We start from the raw sequence: 18,150 nt of genomic DNA, 5'->3' as shown, positions 1-18,150 counted from the left end.
TAAAAAAAAAGAAAGTAGTATCTCTTTATTTCACAGATACAGCTACGAAGAGGAAGCTTCATTTCCGAGCATGTCTTGCTGAGGTATCCTTTGGAGAGCTGATCAGGTGTAAGTGACAAACTTCACCCAGCCCAATTGCAGTGCCAAAATAAAACCCTTAACAGGGAACCGGAGGGCCTCTAAAATGAGATTAAGCAGCAGATGATATTGCATTAAGTGAATGACAACTAGAAAAAGGGAATCTGCTTACGTATGACCAGGATCAGTTTGCAAGTTAGCTGCTCTCACACCTGGGAGTCTCATAAGTTAGAGGTACCTTAGCAAGTAATCACTGGAGAACAGAGAAGGAAAGAATCTCTGGATTTGAATTGTCAGCCCTGTTCTCTTGTTTTCCGACGTGAGAAATGTCTTCTGATGATCGCTGGTCTGCAGAGGAAGATGACAGTCAAGTCTCTAAACTGACACGGAAAGCTAGAGACTCTCCATTTGTTCCTGTAGGTGAGTTGAATCTTTCTGTGCACACAGAGTGCTATGGACAGGGTTTTATTGCAATAATTCCGGCCTGTTTTTCCTCAGAAATAATCTCTTCAGCTAGTAATGGAGGTTAATAGATTTTTTCCAGAAATAGCTAAAATGTACACTGGTTAAACACGGAACAGCAAAATTGATAGCGTGAAAAGGTTTTTCTCCTTCCACTGTCAACTGTCATACACCATTATTCTATCATAATAATAGGATGGCCAGAGTAAAATATAAATCTGTTGCAAAGGTAGCTGTTACTTTATCAGTCGTCTGATGGAAGCCTGTTATAACCTTCATTTAAAAGGTGTCTTTACTGTAATTGTGCAGCTTCCTATATAGTACCTTCTACATGGGGCTTCTTCCCTCAGAAACAGAGCTTTACAGGTTTCTATATTCACACACCATTGAATCAGACCTTCCTTTAAAAACCAATATATTAAGTGAGATGAGTCACATCCAAAATACTAGGTTTTCAGGAACTGTGCAGAGCTGGAAAGGCAAGGAGAAGCCTCACCAAGTTTCATCCATCAATCTTCATGAGGCTTCCCTAACATTTAGCAGCAACAGAAGCTGTTCTAAACCTTAAAGTGATTTGTATGTACCAGACTAAATGAGCACAGGCTAATCTGTATACACTGTTGTCAATTTAGCAGGTTGCAAGGACACAGATTGCTTTTTTGCAGTGTGTGTGGGTGGTTGTAATTGAAAGATAAAAGAATAATTTAGTTATTCAATTTATATACCAAATAACAAAGTAATTGAAAGTGATTTACAGGCCCCCGACTTAACTTGAAAAGCAAAAAAAGGCAGAGATAAAATTAAACCTCTAATTGATGCTTCCTTCCCTACTTCAGAAAGAAAAAAAGTCAGATAATATGAGAGTGGATATAGCTACACTAGATGGTTTTGGGAACAAAACCACCATTTTCTGGTACAGAAAGTTGGATGCTTTGTTCAAACAGCATGTCTAATTTAGCATTTGGTAAACACTACTTTTTTAGGTCAGAAGGGGCAGATTCTGCAAACCCTTAATATGCTGATTCCTCACCCTATGCACTGTTTGGTAGATTTTAGCTTAGGGAATGTAGTATTTAGAGTAATTTATCTGACATTCTTTAAGCCAAAGTTACATTTTCTGGTTCTACACATTTATTGAACTTCACCCTCCTTCTGAATGCATAGGGATGGCAGGCTTTGTTGCTGTCGTGGGCTATGGTCTCTACAAGCTGAAACACAGAGGAGATCAGAAAATGTCAGTCCATCTCATTCACATGAGAGTTGCAGCACAAGGCTTTGTCGTAGGAGCAATAACAATAGGTAAGATACTGTTTTGTGCAGAAACCTTTTAAAGATACCTTTGCAGTAGCTGAGCCTTTTTCTGGGGGGCAGATGGGGTAGCCTTCTGCCCATATAGTAGTGAGCCTACTCATAGGCTGCTTGACTTACCTCTACTTTCAGCAAGTATTCTCTCATTTCAAAGCTAACATCTATATCTTCTGTAAATCACTATTACTCATGATTCATGATATAACTATTCAAATTGGGATTTATTGGACCATTTAATGTCCAGCTGTTACCTCCTTGCACCACTTATTTTTTTAGGATATTTAGAGAAGACATTTTTACTGCTAAATAATTTTACCTATGCTAGTTTGCAGACATTATAATTAAATGAAAAAAAGCCAGACTGTTTGCACGAAGAGTAATTGCTGAACTATCCTTTCATATGAAAAACACCAATAGATAACAGTATCTGCTCTTTTTTGTTAGGTGTTCTCTTCTCTATGTATAAGGATTACGTTAAACCTCAGTTCAAGAATGGGGCCAAAAAGTGAACCAACTCCATAGGAGCAAGCAGGAGAAGAAAGCATATGTTCAGTATTTAAATTTCTATATGTAAACATTGTAAGAATTTTAAGTAATTATCACCAGGACTTCTGTTAGCTCTGCCACTGAACGGCTGCTCTACGCTAAAGCCAACTGTTGGGATCAATACCTAAACTCACAATATCCATGTCTATGATGCTAGAGGCAATAGACTCATCATGAGTGACAGAACAGTCAATACCAATGTTTCAGCAGTCCCTGCCAGCTAGAATACGGTGCAAGGAGGAGAATTGTTATCTGGGGCAGAGGCAGCCATCTCCCTACATCAAGCTCAGAATGCTGCAGTACATCCCGTGCATCCTAGTTAGGAGAGGGGTACAGTATGGAAAGAGAGCATTGCAAGATTGTTCTCTGGGGTTAGCAGTAGACAGTTAACAGAACACCTGAGTAGTCCAATGTCTTGTACCATTGCTGGTTGTCTAAATGTTTTGTGCTAATATATTTATTAGGTGCCGTTTGTTTATGCTTTTTTAAATTTTTAAATAATTTTATTTATTAAATCTTTATATATAGGGTAACCCACTTGGTTACAATAAAACACTCATGTTTCAACTCGCTGAGGCCAATAATAATAGCTACAATAACTAGATTTTGAATAGCTGCTCACTATGAAATACTGAGTCATTGCTCTTTGGCCTGTTGCATATTTCACGTCATTACTATTGAGATCTTCACCTACCGGACATATTTGGTTTAACAAAGATGCTGTCTGAACCACAGCAGTGATTAATTGGATGCAAGTAATGAGATTACAACAAGAGCCTCTTCCTTCCAACTAAAGCAATAGTGTCTGCAAACAAAAGCTTTGGCAGCTATTTAAGAACTCCCCAGAGATAACACACGTTAGAGGGACTCCTGGTTCAGTTACTGTACAGGCTGAGACTTGCCTGCCACAGAAAGATGGCACCAAATTACAGCTAGCACCAACTGGGGTATGTCTACACTACCTGCTGGATTGGTGGGTAGTGATCAATCTATTGGGGATCGATTTATCGTGTCTAATGTAGACGCCATAAAATCGATCCCCGATAGCTCTGCCATCGACTCTGGAACTCCACTGCAGCAAGAGGCAGAAGTGGAGTCGATGGGGGAGCGGCAGTGGTCGACTCGCTGCTGTCCTCACGGCCAGGTAAATTGACCTAAGATACGCTAACTTCAGCTACGCGAATATCTTAGGTTGACATCCCCGCCCCCCAGTGTAGACCTAGCCCAAGGCTAGGGGCAGCCTGCCTCTAAAGCGAATCAGCTGAGGGGGACTATTCCTCAGCCTTAAACCAAGATCCTTAGTGTCCCTTGTATGTAGCTACAACAGCAAGCAAAAGCCACTTGCTAGATGCCTAATCCACACTGGTCAAGGTAACATTCTAATGGGATTTACTAAAAAACAAAAGCAAGTACCACCTGCAACAGACTTAGGCGATTAGCGTCTACACTACAGACCTTACAGCGGCATAGCTGTATCGCTTGTAAGGTCTCCTGTGTAGCTGCGCTTTCCCAGCAGGAGAGAGCTCTTCTGCTGGCATAATTAAACAATGCAATAGTGGCATTAGCTATGTTGGCAGGAGACCCTTTCCTGCTGACATAGTGCTGTCCACACCAGCACTTTTGCCAGTGAAACTGATGTCGGTCAGGGGTGTGTGGTTTTTCTTCTTCACACTCCTGACTGACAAAAGTGGTAGTGTAGACAAAGCTTTAGTGTGAGAAAGAGAATCTGAGTAAGACTCATTTTGCAAAAACATTTACGGCACATGTTTACATCTTTCCACATTAACTGGTGGAAACTTGGACACCATTGCCCATGCTACACTTCAATTCAAACCTTAGGGTCTCACTACAGTTGGGAGCCAGAGAATATCCTCTGGTGTACTGCAATCTACACTCACACTGGTAGTGTCTTCCCCCGCATGTAACAGCTACATGTTTTTGCAGTTGTTCATACTGTACAGACTGTTCTTGTACAGAAAACAGCCAGTGAAAGTTATGAACTTTCTGGGTCATCTGACCTGAAGAATATCAGCATTATTTCTTAAGCAAATGAAGCCTGAACAGAAAAGGCTAAAGTGAATTTGACACATTTATTTGACAGTCTAGGCTTCCATCATATTCATCACAAGTCAAAGTGTAATCAATATATTTAATAAATGGAGTGCCAAATACACAGGGACAGAAATGCTTCATTGGTAAGAGATTTAATTAAAAAACAGAAGTAAGATGCCTCAGAACTGAGCCCACATAGACATAAATACAAATATAATTCAGGGTATCTTCCATTTGAAGGCAGTTCCGGCCTCAGGGTTCTTTGCACAACTGCAAAAGATTTATCCTTTCAAAAAAACCCAAAACAAAACACACTTTCCCACCCAGAATATCATGGCCTCAAGCTTTGAGTTTGAAACTATCCAATTCTAAGAAATTATCCTAAATCATTCAAAGCTTCTTGAAATGGCATGAAAATGCAAAGCTCATGTTCAATTCCATTTGTGTCCCAGGAAAAGTTAACCCCATTCTGTGGTTGTTGGTTGGCTTAAAACAAGAGGCCACATTTCACCTATACATGGAAGCTGCTGTGTAACTGTGCACATGGATTTATTCAGTTACATTTATGGCTGGAAGAACTACATGAAGAAATTTTGAAGTTCCCTCTTCAGGACTTAGTAGTTAACAGGCACCTTCCATGGTGAGCACTCTGAATAGAGAAGTGTCCACTCCTATAACTGTATAGACCGATACTTAAATCAAGGATTTTACCTCTGATGTCAGGAGTAAAACCTGAACCTGCATTGCCTCTACAAATTGGTTGTTTTTTGAAATTGAGAATTAAGCATTTCAACACACTGTCGGTCAAATACAAGCTGGGATGTGATGACAAAGAAAACAAAGTTAGACTGAATGCACAAAGATACAACTCTTTGTGTCCTCCCATTCCAGTTACACTGTAGTTACCATTTCCTATGCAGCAGTCAGCAATGTAGTTGTGGGGGGCCAGGCAAGCACCTGAAATAAAATCCTAGAGCGGCTCAGTATTGAAGAACTGGCCAGATGCTTAGAAGAGGTGGGCAGGGAAGTGAGGATTGCCACGCTCTTGGAGCAGGAGACCTCTTCAGATCGCCACACTGGAGGCTAGAGAGGTTTGAGATGATAGGACTCATTGCTACAGTAACTGAGCATCTAAATACCTGGACAGATAGGGAGGGTGTTTTTAGACAGAAGGGAACAGAAATGGAAGGGCACGCCCAGAACATAATCTGCATTTTACAGAAACCTTGTACACTTCTTTCTTAGGCTCCAATGGATTTGCACTTCAGAATCTGTCCAGGCTTTTGAGTTAATTATTTCTCATTGTGTAGTCTCCTTAGTGTACTTCATAAATGAGATCATTCAAAATCAAATGTAAAATCTTAACGTTACTCATTTGGACAATCTTCCAAAAGCTGGAAAACATGTTACGTCCCATAATTTAGTTGACCTAAGAAACACCAAGCAGAATAAGTTTAGATCTAAAATCAATAAAATATTCAAATATCTCTAATTTACTACCCAAATAATTTACAATTAAAAAAAGGATTAAGGAAAATATTTTGAGTACCTAAAGACAAACCCATAGGGTATGTGATATTATGAACTGGTTTGACTCTGGCTCTTCATTGGTCCTGTGAGAACCTTCATGGCTGATGTCAAGTGCAATGCCTGTTGATTCCATCTGACACTCCTCTGCAGATGTCAGTTTTATCTTGTGCTCTTTCTCGGAGAAAATCTTTCCGTCATTCATGATGCTTGACCATACCCGTTTCTGAACTAACCAAAAGTAAGGAAAATCCTTTTCTGCAGCACAAAGGAGCTTCAAAATTGTTTTTGTTCTTGCTAGTGCAGTTCAGGGAATCATCTAGTCACAACTGAGGCTGCATCGACATTGTTCAGAAGGAAGAGTTCAGGGTGAGTAGTAAGTCCCAGCTGATACTAGAGAAGGCAAAGAAGAAAATTAGGGAAACCACTTTGAAACAGAAGCCAAAGAAGTGAAATCAAAGGCGATTAGGTTGAAGTCACTAAGCAGAGGGTTTTGTGCTTTGGCTTTCTTCAGCCTAAATCTTTGATTAAAAGTCCTTGATCAATGCTTCAAATCCTGAAGTATTACAGAAACATCTTATTTTGCTCAGACAATGAGTTTCATAGGACTTGTACAACCCAGAAATGCAAGCAGCCTGGCCTGGAGGCCATGTAGAGAATATTCCTCCAGGGCAGGTAGTAATTGAGACAATTGCACGCCACAGGCACAGAGGCATGACCAAGACCAAGCTCTTTTCCAGCAGTTAAGTGCTATTCTCTCTGAACTGCTATATAGCGTGCAGTTTCATTTCACTAAGGGCTTGCCTACACCGTGATTTAGTGCACAGCAAGCCAGGGTGTTTGAAACAGCAGGACGTCAAAGCACACTACGGAATTTTTAGTGCACGGAAGCAGAGGCTATGCAGCCAGTTAGTGCCATGTAGACAAGCCCTTAGGAACTGGTACTGCCAAAAGGCCCAGTAGCTCCAAGCCACACAGTACAGTAGAACCTCAGAGTTACGAACAGACCAGTCAACCACATCCCTCATTTGGAACTGGGAGTACGCAATCAAGCAGTAGCAGAGACAAGAAAAGCAAATACAGTACAGTACTGTGTTAAACGTAAACTACTAAAAAAGGGCAAAGTTAGAAAAATATTTGACAAAATAAGGGAACTGTTTCTGTGATTGTTTAATTTAAATTAAGATGCTTAAAAGCAGCATTTTTCTTCTTCATAGTAAAGTTGCAAAGCTTTATTAAGGCAATGTTCAGCTGTAAGCTTTGGAAAGACATAACATTTAGTTTAGACTTACAAAAATTTTAGAGTTACGAACAACCTCCATTCCCGAGGTGTTTGTAACTCTGAGGTTTTACTGTAGCTCATAAGGTCATCTAAATCATAATCTGATACGTAAGAATCCTAATTAACTCAGATGACTGATTCTTTGGTCCTGCCACTTTCATTATACAAAATAAAATAAAATCCAAGTTTTGTGAGGCTGTTAGATGTTAAAACCAAAGCATTAAATCAGTTCTTATTCTCTAATCAGCAGCAGTAAATCTGACTTGTTATAAATATGATAAATACTGTACCACAATTAACTGATTTATTAAAGTTATTTTGATTAATCTGAAGGAGTGTCATTGAAAGACTGAAGCAACATGCAGCTGATTAAAAAACAAAGGTGATTCAGCTGCTAGAACACAGGAGACAGATTTTTCCGTCTTTCCATGCTGATTTTCACTTATTACAGTAGATCTTGTACATTAATTACCTATTAGATTATTAGTAGTAGGAGCACAGAGTGTGATCCAACAGGAAAACCCAATCTCCACTTACAGAACATAGGATTCACCCTTTTCAAGTAGTGTGAATTTGTTACAGAAAGTTTAATTAAGCAAACAGTGGATGTTGTTTCAGGGCAACAGGTTTTCTCTGCCAGGGTGCACTCTCAATTAGCCAGAGATAATAACCAGTTATTTATCTTATATCTGGACAGGCTTCGGTCACTAGTGGCCAGCCAAATAATATGCTGCTATGCTCTAGGCCCCAAGAGTTACAGCTTTATAAAATCCTGTTTTGTATCCAGTTTATGTCTCAGCTGCAGTAGTTTGAGGACTCCCTTTAAAAGGGATTTGCATCTAATTTACAAGTTAGCTTATGAGAGCAATGGCTGTTGATAAGTTTTTATTTAATGGACACAATACTTCACATCAATACATATTACAAAAACATGCAAGGGACACAGATGCAATATCCCATTACTGTTTCTGTTGGGGGGAATCAAGGATGGTATCTTTCTCAGTTATAATTTCCTGTTACATCAACATGCAAGTTTGCCTGATTCCACGTATATAGGAGATAAAGTTATTCTCCTCTGTGAAGATTAAGTTCATGCTTAATTGTTCAAAATTTGTTAAAAAATTCAGTTGTTAGAAATCAAAAGGCAAGACAAGAGTTTTCAATGGACTGAAACTTACCAGTGTTTCTTACATGGTAGAAACAAAGAAACTAAATAGGTATTTAATTAAATTAAAGGCCTGTAGCGAGCTTACAAATTCAGTGTTTCCTCTAAGAGAAATAAATAATATGGATTACTTACAGCTTCCAGTTCACTTAAAGCAGGTAGGGAAAGCTTGTAATAAAAAATGGGAACGTTCCCATATCACATAGTAACACAAAGATCAATTTTTGAACAGAAGCAAAAGTTCAGGCTTATTTAAAAAAAGAAAGGAGTGTGCAATGCCTGCTTCTATCAGAATTCCCTCCCTACTCCCAAATAGATTTTAAGGCCAGATGGGACCATTACATCACCAAGTCTGAACTCCTGAATAAGATCAGGCCACAGGATTTCACTCAATTACCTGTATTCATTCCTAGTCCAACTAAGCAGAGTTTATCCCCTATTAAGGTTGTTCCTGGCCAAAACATGTTGGCATTTGATTCGTTTTGTGAGTAAGTGGGGAGACAAGATAGCCTAAAACCAATCAGACTGGTTTAGTGCATTTGCAATTTTGACTGAGGATGAGGAAGTGGCAAGACATGCAGAAATGTGGCAGTAAATGATCTAAATGTAGAATGGTGAGTTTGTCTTCCAACCAGAGCCACCCAAAGACACCTCTAAAAATGCTCAACTGAACCCTAGCAATAATTATATACAGATAGTCAGGTTGCACAAGCTAATAGCATATCAATCCTTTGCTATAGCTGGGAGCAGAAGCACTCAATATTGCCCTGAAGGGAGTGGAGAATATCATGCCAAGATAGCTTCTTGGTTGAATGTCTTGCACGAACAAGGACCGTAGTGACAATTTCTGGCAACAGCAGTTAATGAGAAGTTACTATGCACAGCTTGGAGAGAGTTAGTATAGAAATACTAAGCTTTGCATGCAATCTAGTGTACAGGGCCAGTAAACCTATAGCATCTCAATCATGTGGGCATCAATACGACTTTCTTTTAAAGCAACATACTGGGTGTCGTAATTTAAAAAAAAAAAAAGACCCAAGAAACCAAGTTGAAAAAGTGTCTCTTTTAATTGAAAATGTAGTGCATACAAATTGATTCATGCTCAATTAAAAAAAAATTAAGTTTCACAAATAGAATAGAATAGAAGCTAAATTATAGTACACTAAGAGGACTTTTATACAGAAGCTCCTGCATATAGCGGTGATTTTGACATACAGTTCACATCATATCCAACAGTGACAGTCATACATGTTCACAGTGGTCATGCATTTTTGACACTTTACAAACCAGAAGTTTTTAAATTGCATGAATATCTAAGGCATAAAAATTAAACTACAGGAACTTATAAGCTAATGAAGGCAGCTAGATTCAAGCCTAATAGCAGTTCTAGATCATAAACGTGCCTTTGGTTAGACAGTCTATATAATTTTGCTGCCAAAGGAAGACAGATTAACACACAAATCAGTGGAATTAGATATAAGACTACAAACCCTGGTGGTAAGTAGGATGCATACTCAGGATTTCTAGCTGGAATTTTGAACTAAAACACTAAGTGAAGTAATTTTTTTCTTTATATCAAGCATTAATACTTAAATCAAGTATGTTTTGTCAGTTATCTTGACTAAGGGAACGTCTACACTACGGGATTATACCGATTTTACAGAAAGCGGTTTTTTAAAACAGATTGTATAAAGTCAAGTGCACGCGGCCACACTAAGCACATTAATTCGGCGGTGTGCATCCATGTACCGAGGCTGGTGTTGATTTCCAGAGCATTGCACTGTGGGTAGCTATCCCATAGTTATCCCATAGTTCCCGCAGTCTCCCCTGCCCTTGGAATTCTGGGTTGAGATCCCAGTGCCTGATGGGGCAAAAAACATCGTCGAGGGTGGTTCTGGGTACAGCGTCACCCCTCCCTCCATGAAAGCAGCAGCAGACAACCATTTAGCGCATTTTTTCTTGGGTGAACTGTGCAAACGCCATAGCACAGCAAGCATGGACCCTGCTGAGCTCAAGACAGCAATCATGGACGTTGTAAACACCTCGCGCATTCTCGTGCAGTCTATGCTGAACCAGGACCTGCAAAACCAGGCGAGGAGGCGGCGGCTACGAGTGATGAGGACATGGACAAAGAATTCTCTCAAACCGCAGGCCCCTGTGCTTTGGAGACCCTACTGGTAATGGGGCATGTTCCAGCCATTGAACGCTGATTTTGGGCTCAGGAAACAAGCACAGACTGGTGAGACCGCATAGTTTTGCGGGTTTGGGACGATTCCCAGTGGCTGCAAAACTTTTGCATGCGTAAGAGCACTTTCATGGAACTTTGTGACTTGCTTTCCCCTGCCCTGAAATGCCAGAATACCAAGATGAGAGCAGCCCTCACAGTTGAGAAGTGAGTGGCAATAGCCCTCTGGAAGCTTGCAATGCCAGACAGCTACCGGTCAGTCGGGAATCAATTTGGAGTGGGAAAAATCTACTGTGGGGGCTGCTGTGATGCAAGTAGCCAAAGCAATCATTAAGCTGCTGCTACGAAAGGTTGTGACTCTGGGAAATGTGCAGGTCATAGTGGATGGCTTTGCTGCAATGGGATTCCCTAACTGTGGTGGGGCGATAGATGGAACCCATATCCCTATCTTGGCACCAGAGCACCAGGGCACCCAGTACATAAACCGCAAGGGGTACTTTTCAATGGTGCTGCAAGCAGTGGTGGATCACAAGGGACATTTCACCAACATCCATGAGGGACGGCCAGGAAGGATTCATGACGCTCGCATCTTCAGGAGCACTACTCTGTTTAAACGGCTGCAGCAAGGGAATTACTTCCCAGACCAGCAAATAACAAACAGTTGGGGATGTTGAAATGCCTGTAGTTATCCTGGGGGACCCAGCCTACCCCTTGAAGCCATGGCTCATGCAGCCATACGCAGGCAGCCTGGACAGTAGTCAGGAATTGTTCAACTACAGGCTGAGCAAGTGCAGAATGGTGGTAGAATGTGCATTTGGCTGTTTAAAGGCGCGCTGGCGCACATTACTGACTCGCTCAGACCTCAGCCAAACCAATGTCCCCATTGTATTGTTGCTTGCTGTGTGCTCCACAATCTCTGTGAGAGTAAGGGGGAGACCTTTATGGCAGGGTGGGAGGCTGAGGCAAATCACCTGGCCACTGATTATGCGCAGCCAAACACCAGGGCTATTAGAAGAGCACACCAGGAAGCGGTGCGCATTAGAGAAGCTTTGAAAACGAGTTTAATCACGGGCCAGGGTATGGCGTGACTGCTGTGTTTGTTTCCCCTTGATGAAATACCCTCCCCACCCCCCGCACCTTGATTGACTCATTCCCTGTAAACAACCCACTCTCCCCCTTCGATTACAGCTTGCTTAAGAAAATAAAGTTACTATCATTTAAAAATCATGTATTCTTTATTAATTCATTATAAAAAGGAGGGAGAGAACTGACAAGGTAGCCCGGGTATGGTTTCGGAGGAGGATAGGAGGGAAGGAAAAGGCCACTAAAAAAATTTCAAAGTAATGACAGCCTTTTGTTTGGGCTGTCCACAGGGGTGGAGTGGGCGGGTGCACGAAGCCTTCCCCCACGCGTTCTTACACGTCTGGGTGAGGAGGATATTGAACATGGTGAGGGTGGTTACGCAGGGGTACAGCAGCACTCTGTGATCCTGCTGCTGTTCCTGAAGCTCCACCAGATGCCGGAGCATGTCAGTTTGATCACGCAGCAGCCCCAGCGTTGCATCCCGCCACCGCTGATCTTCCTGCCTACACCTCCGATCTTCCTGCCGCCACCTCTCATCTTGAGCATCCCTCCTGTCCTCACGTTCACTGGCATCTTTCCTGTAATTTGATACCACGTCCTTCCACTCATTCAGATGAGCTCTTTCATTGCGGGTCACTTCCATGATTTCTGAGAACATTTCGTTTCGTGTCTTTTTTTTCTGCCGCCTTATCTGAGATAGCCTTCGGGATGGAGTAGGGAGGCCTGAAAAATTTGTAGCTGCACGAGGGAGGGAAAAAAGGGAGAGAAGATACATTTTACAGAACAATGCTTATACTTCTTCACGGTGAACACTATTCACCTTACATAGCATATGTTATTTCACTACAAGGTCGCATTTTGCATGTTAATATTGAGTGCCTGTGGCTCTGGTGTTAGAGATCTCACAGACGCCTGTCCGGGCAGCAGAATTCGGCTTCCATGCGGCCATGGTAAGTCATTGTCTTCTACAGCCTTCATATATCCAGCACCCTCCTTTACCAAATAGCAAGCAAAGCCCGTTCAGTGCTGCTTCTTTCCTATTAACATGCAGCAGCAGAAACCACCCCCCATCCAGTTTTCTGGGATGATCGCTTTACCCCTCCTCCCACTGCGTGGCTGGTATCACGGAAGATCACTGCCAAACCACCCCCTCCCCCTCCCACTGCGTGGCTGGTAGCAGGGAAGATCCCTGCTAGCCAAACATGAGAAAGCTCAGTGCCAATCACCCGTCCCCCTTCTCCCTGCTTGGCTACTCGCAAGGAAGAATTTCTTTTAAGCAACAGGCAAACAGCCCAGTAGGAATGGCCATCTCTGTCCCCTTAATTAAATTCCGGAATTTCAGCCAGGTTACCATGAACGATATCACTCTCCTGAGGATAACACAGCGAGATAAAGAATGGATGTTGCTTCAATGCCAGCAAACACTGGGACCATACGCAGCTAGGCTTTGTCATGCAATGATACCAGATTACTTGCTATATGCATGGCATGGTCAAGTGTCCTACTATGGAGGACGGAATAAGGCTGCCCTGCCCAGAAACCTTCTGCAAAGGCTTTTGGAGTACCTCCAGGAGAGCTTCATGGAGATGTCCCTGGAGGATTTCTGCTCCATCCCCAGACATGTTAACAGACTTTTCCAGTAACCGTACTGACTGTGAATGCATCCCAAGTCCTCAAGGCAAATTAATCATTAAAAAACGCTTGCTTTTAAACCATATTTTATATTTACAAAGGTACACTCACCAGAGGTCCCTTCTATGGCTTCATTGTTTGGGATAGTGGCTTGGGAGGGTAATTCCGCCAGGGTGAGAAAAAGCTCCTGGCTGTTGGGGAGAACGGAGGGCTGTGTGCTCTCTGCAAGCTCGTCCTCCTCTTCCTCCTCCTCATCTTCCCCGTCCGCAGAATCCTCAGCCATGGCTGAGATTACTCCCACCTCGGAATCCATGGACAGGAGTGGGGTAGTGGTGGCGGACCCCCCTAGAATTGCAGACAGCTCAGCGTAGAAGCGGCATGTTTTCGGCTTGCCCCGGACCTTCCGTTTGCTTCTTTGGTTTTCTGGTGGCTTGTCTGAGCTCCTTAGCTTTCACACGGCACTGTACTGAGTCCCTGGTGTGGCCTCTCTGCATCATGGCCTTGTAAATTTTTTCAAATGTTTTTTCATTTTGTCTTTTGGAACGGTGTTCTGTGAGCACAGAATCCTCTCCCCATACAGCGATCTGATCCAGTACCTCCTGTGCAGTCCATGCTGGAGCTCTTTTTCGATTCTCAGGAGACTGCATTGTTACCTGTGCTGATGAGCTCTGCGTAGTCACCGGTGCTGGTGAGCTCTCCACGCTGGCCAAACAGGAAATGAAATTCAAAAGTTCGCGGGGCTTTTCGTGTCTACCTGGCCAGTGCATCCAAGTTCAGATGGCTTTCCAGAGCGGTCACAATGGTGCACTGTGAGATACCGCCCGGAGGCCAACACCGTCGAATTGTGGCCACACTAACCCTAATCCGACATGGCAATACCAATTTCAGTGCTACTCCCCTCGTTGGGGAGGAGTACAGAAATCGGTTTTAAGAGCCCTTTATATCGATATAAAGGGCTTCATTGTGTGGACGGGTGCAGGGTTACATCGGTTTAACTCTGCTAAATTCGGTATAAACGCGTAGTGTAGACCAGGCCTAAGAGTAAATTAGCCAACTTTGTAGGCTTAGTCAAAATGATCATTAAAAAAAGATTAGCAGCTTTAATTTTTGCCATCACAAATTCATCATGTCTCTTGCTCATAGTACAGCCTTCCTAACACTGAATTCCTTACCAAATTTATGAAACCAACTCTTTTAATGCACTTGGGAGTTTATTCTTTCCTGTATGTCTGCACTTATTATCATAATAGGAGCTACACATGTAGGTGTTCTTTACTACTATTGGAAACCATGAGGCTTATGCTTTACTCTAGCAATTTGAGACTATGGGCTAGACTCTCCATTGTTCTGCACCTTGTGTAGTCTAGGGCAAAGCAGGTGTAAACTTTTACTGTGCTTATTCAGTAGCATTTTAACCCCTGTGCAAAGCGGATATAATAGACTATGGCAAGTCGCAGGGCAATGGGAGAATCTGGCTGTATGCCTTTGCTTTGGCAAGACGGCAATTGTAACATTCAGTATCTATTTCCGATTGCTACAATGGACAGGAACATGCAAGTGGTCCAGCCTGAACTAAACAATGTTCTCACACCACCCAATGAAAACCACATCCCATTTCCATACAGGAAAACATTTAAAGGCATTCTCCACACTTACTCTGGACATATCTTTCACCTCCCATCGACATGATGGATGTCCCTTACAGTCTGAAGTTTGTACAAACAAGAGGTATTACAATAAAAAGAAAAAGCTACCGTTCTCTTGTGAAATCTGTCTCTCCACCCCTCCAAAAGCCATGGATAACCCCCTTTATCTGCACAGAAGAATCACCTCTCTTGCGATGAACATGATAAACACTAAGACAATGAATTACCTGAGAAAACCTTGTCTCCAATTAGAACTACAGAAACTAAGCTTGGCTAATATAGGTATGTTTTCATTCTCAATAAAATATTTCCACTTAAAAAAAATAGGACTAATTTTAGTGATCAGCAGAGTGAAGGACTAATACCATGGGTTAAGTCAGGCAAAGCAAAGGGAGATGCTGTGCAACCCACACAGATCTTCCAGGGGACCCCAATCCTGTATCTTGTAATACCCCGACTATTGCAGTCCCTAGCCTCTGTTGAGCAGACTGCAATCATGCCATGCTTTTGGGAGGTTCACACAGAAGGATTGAGAAGTTCTTTGGAAGCCACTTTCACTTGTGACCCATGTCAGAATATGAACCCAGTTCTCTTAAAGAGGTGAAAAAACGAATGCACAAACTAAAATTTAGTAAAGGTCAAAATATCTAATGGGCACGTAAGATGAAGGACAGAACTGAGATCAGTTGAATTCTTGTGAAAATATCTATCAAAATACCTTAATGCAAACACAAATGCTTACACACAGAGTTATCAGCTAAAACTTCTATCAAGTAGTAACAGAAGAAAAATCTTACTCAGTAAGATCCAGGACTTCAGTTTCCCTACAGGTTCGCTGATGAACACACATTCCCCCCACCCCCTCCTCTAAAAACAATATTATATCTCCAAGGATATAATCACTTAATTCATGATAAAATTAGGACAAAATGTGCAGTCTTTTCCAAACAGAGAAAAGGAATGCATGTTTCTCACTGTGATCTTTGCAATACTAGATTGCAGACTGCCCTGGGAGGTGGAAGAAGCAGGAAGTACAATGGGAAAAGTATAAAGAGCCAGACTGGAAGTGAAAGTAAGTTAATTTAAAAAATGGAGACCCAAATCATGGAAGGCTTTTAGCATATTCTGTTACATTACACTCTATGAGTCATGATACAGGAAATTGCAGAAAATACAGAGAAAATTTCTATTAATGCCATATATACAAAATAAGTCACAGAATCATAAACAACCTGTAAACACTGATTTATTTTTTACCCTTGCTGATCACCAGAATCACATACCAGGTAGGAAAAAATATGACAAGTCTAATGCTTAGACTTCTAGTGTTTATGGGCTAGGATTTCTCCAACACAATTCCCACCTCCAGGAAGGAATTTCTGCACCCCATATTCATTCTGATTAACTGAAACCAGTAACTATTTTCTAATGTGTTTCGAGTGCAAAACAAACAGGTCAATTTGAGATTATAGAATACAATTGAATTCTAATCTGTGGAGGTAGATTGCATCACTTAGTGTCACAGACTTTACACGTTGCTTGTCTAATTGTGAGAAGGAGGATTAATACTTCAGATACGGTCCAAGCAGCTTGATTTCTGTTTACCAGCTTGTATTACAGATTCACTGGAAGACTTCAGAGGCAGAGAACTAGCTAAATGGAAGTGTCATTTTGGAACACAGAGTGTCTCTTTGCCAGGCTGTTAAACTGGTTAGTGTCTGGATAATGGGTAAGTTACATGCAGTTCCTACATTGCAAAGTAGACATCTATTCCAGCAGCAACATAACATCATGTTTGTGATTAGGTGTGTGATTAGAGGGGATCAGCAAGGAAACTTACTCATCTCTTTAGTTATCTTAACAACAATATTTTCCAGTACGTACATCTGAGCTTTTATAATACAAACTTACACACGTATTTTCCGTGCAAATTGCACATACATTTGGATATGTTCACACAGTAAACCATAGAAACGCACTGGCTCTGATGGCTACCTGCTGTGTGCAGACAGACCCAGTGTTTAGTTAATTTGAGTGACAGGCGGTTCTTCAGTGAGCCCTGTTCTAGTGACGCTTACCGTTTGCCCACAGGCCAGGAAGGAGACCCCAAGAGCAATCAGACACAACCAGCTCTGGAATTAAAAAAGGAGAGAACTATGAGAAACATTGCTGCAAGTTACAATCTTTTTGGCAGCTGCACTTTAATGAATAGAAACATGGAGGGATTACTAGATGCTATTTTTCAATAATTACTCAAAAGTCAAGTTACCAAATCTCTTCATAATGAGTTCTACAGAGAATATTAATGATGCTAAAGCATATCAAGCCTGCTGAGACTGTGAAAGCTATTCAACATTGTTGAGCATGGTTATAAGCTGTTTTAAACTTTGACACACTTTTCACAATAAGTAGAAACTTGGAGATACAGGAGCAGTCACAGGAAGGAAAATCAAACTGCCTGTTGACAGACTTTTAATTTTTATTTTTTAAAACAAATGCATAATTGTCCCCTCTTACTATTTGAATACACACAAACAGATCGAGAATTTTGCATGATTCAGAAGGTCTCTCTCCCATCAGACTATTAGATGAGTCACAAAAGGAACTGGGATGAAAGGTAAGAAGTTGCAAGGAGTAGTGGACTTAGCACAGAACTGAGAGGCTGAGTGGAGCCTGAGCATGTCTTGACTTATGGGAAACTGAGGCACATATCTGAAATTATGCACCTGGTGGATGGCGAGGATTACTTAGTGTTTGTAAGAGTTCTATGGTTTATTAAAAAATAGTTTCCAGCTCCTGGGAAAGCAAGTTCATTTTTTCTGTCCTGCCTACAAGCTGCCTCAGCCCAATAATCACTGGCATCACAATTTTATACAGCAATGGTCTTGCCAAAGAGCGTGGAAGAACAGTACTTACCAAATATGCTACAAAGCACAGGTAGGCAACGCAGACAATAGCTGCAACCACATACAAGGCAAGATGTCCCAGTGCAGTGACATAGACCACCACAAAATACATGTTAATGCAGCAAACGATGAGAATGAGCACACCGCCAGCGATCTTCCAGCCTCTGAAAGGGAAGTCAAAAGAAACGGGATTACAGGGGCGTTTGGGGGAGAGGGATGTTCCTATTTGCCCTGGTGTTTGGAGGGAACACTTCTTGTAATGTAAATGCCGAGACTCT

At 41.7% G+C, this 18,150-nt stretch overlaps 3 protein-coding genes across 10 annotated transcripts in view; 1 reads left to right on the top strand and 2 right to left on the bottom strand.

The window, feature by feature from the left end:
* Positions 1-403: 403 nt before the first annotated feature.
* Positions 404-2,377, top strand: HIGD1C (HIG1 hypoxia inducible domain family member 1C). Its single transcript, XM_050925321.1, has 3 exons — positions 404-498; positions 1,705-1,839; positions 2,293-2,377. The coding sequence occupies exons 1-3, from the start codon at positions 405-407 to the stop codon at positions 2,355-2,357; spliced, it is 294 nt and encodes a 97-aa protein (XP_050781278.1). The 5' UTR covers position 404; the 3' UTR covers positions 2,358-2,377.
* A 2,152-nt stretch (positions 2,378-4,529) lies between these two features.
* The window catches only part of SLC11A2 (solute carrier family 11 member 2), a 45,172-nt gene continuing 31,551 nt past the window's right edge, over positions 4,530-18,150 (bottom strand). For 7 of the 8 annotated variants that reach the window (XM_050925292.1, XM_050925291.1, XM_050925297.1 and 4 more), the window contains 3 exons: positions 17,883-18,036; positions 17,045-17,098; positions 4,530-6,366 (listed from right to left, as the gene is read on the bottom strand). In XM_050925292.1, the coding sequence (XP_050781249.1) occupies positions 6,289-6,366; positions 17,045-17,098; positions 17,883-18,036 (286 nt within the window). In that variant the 3' untranslated portion in view covers positions 4,530-6,288. The remainder of the gene's footprint in view (positions 6,367-17,044; positions 17,099-17,882; positions 18,037-18,150) is intronic. The other variant, XR_007769788.1, reaches the window with a different exon arrangement.
* On the bottom strand, positions 11,819-17,038 carry LOC127035433 (traf2 and NCK-interacting protein kinase-like). Its single transcript, XM_050925320.1, has 2 exons — positions 13,432-17,038; positions 11,819-12,426 (listed from the first exon to the last, which is right to left on the bottom strand). Exons 1-2 carry the CDS (start codon positions 13,631-13,633, stop codon positions 11,930-11,932), a joined length of 699 nt encoding a protein of 232 aa, XP_050781277.1. The 5' UTR covers positions 13,634-17,038; the 3' UTR covers positions 11,819-11,929.

Source organism: Gopherus flavomarginatus, chromosome 16 (genome assembly GCF_025201925.1).
Source record: "Gopherus flavomarginatus isolate rGopFla2 chromosome 16, rGopFla2.mat.asm, whole genome shotgun sequence".
Taxonomy (NCBI): domain Eukaryota; kingdom Metazoa; phylum Chordata; order Testudines; family Testudinidae; genus Gopherus; species Gopherus flavomarginatus.
Note: the sequence above shows the minus strand (reverse complement) of the source record. Positions and strands in the feature narration are given on the sequence as shown.

What these genes read in the sequence shown, in the direction of transcription:
- LOC127035433 (XM_050925320.1), bottom strand. Translation starts at nt 13,633, where the DNA reads ATGGATTCCGAGGTGGGAGTAATCTCAGCCATGGCTGAGGATTCTGCG. An exon ending in AGCCATAGAAGGGACCTCTG is followed by an intron (nt 12,427 to 13,431) that starts GTGAGTGTACCT and finishes TCCCTCGTGCAG; the next exon opens with CTACAAATTTTTCAGGCCTC.
- HIGD1C (XM_050925321.1), top strand. Translation starts at nt 405, where the DNA reads ATGTCTTCTGATGATCGCTGGTCTGCAGAGGAAGATGACAGTCAAGTC. An exon ending in CTCTCCATTTGTTCCTGTAG is followed by an intron (nt 499 to 1,704) that starts GTGAGTTGAATC and finishes CTGAATGCATAG; the next exon opens with GGATGGCAGGCTTTGTTGCT. An exon ending in CGTAGGAGCAATAACAATAG is followed by an intron (nt 1,840 to 2,292) that starts GTAAGATACTGT and finishes CTTTTTTGTTAG; the next exon opens with GTGTTCTCTTCTCTATGTAT.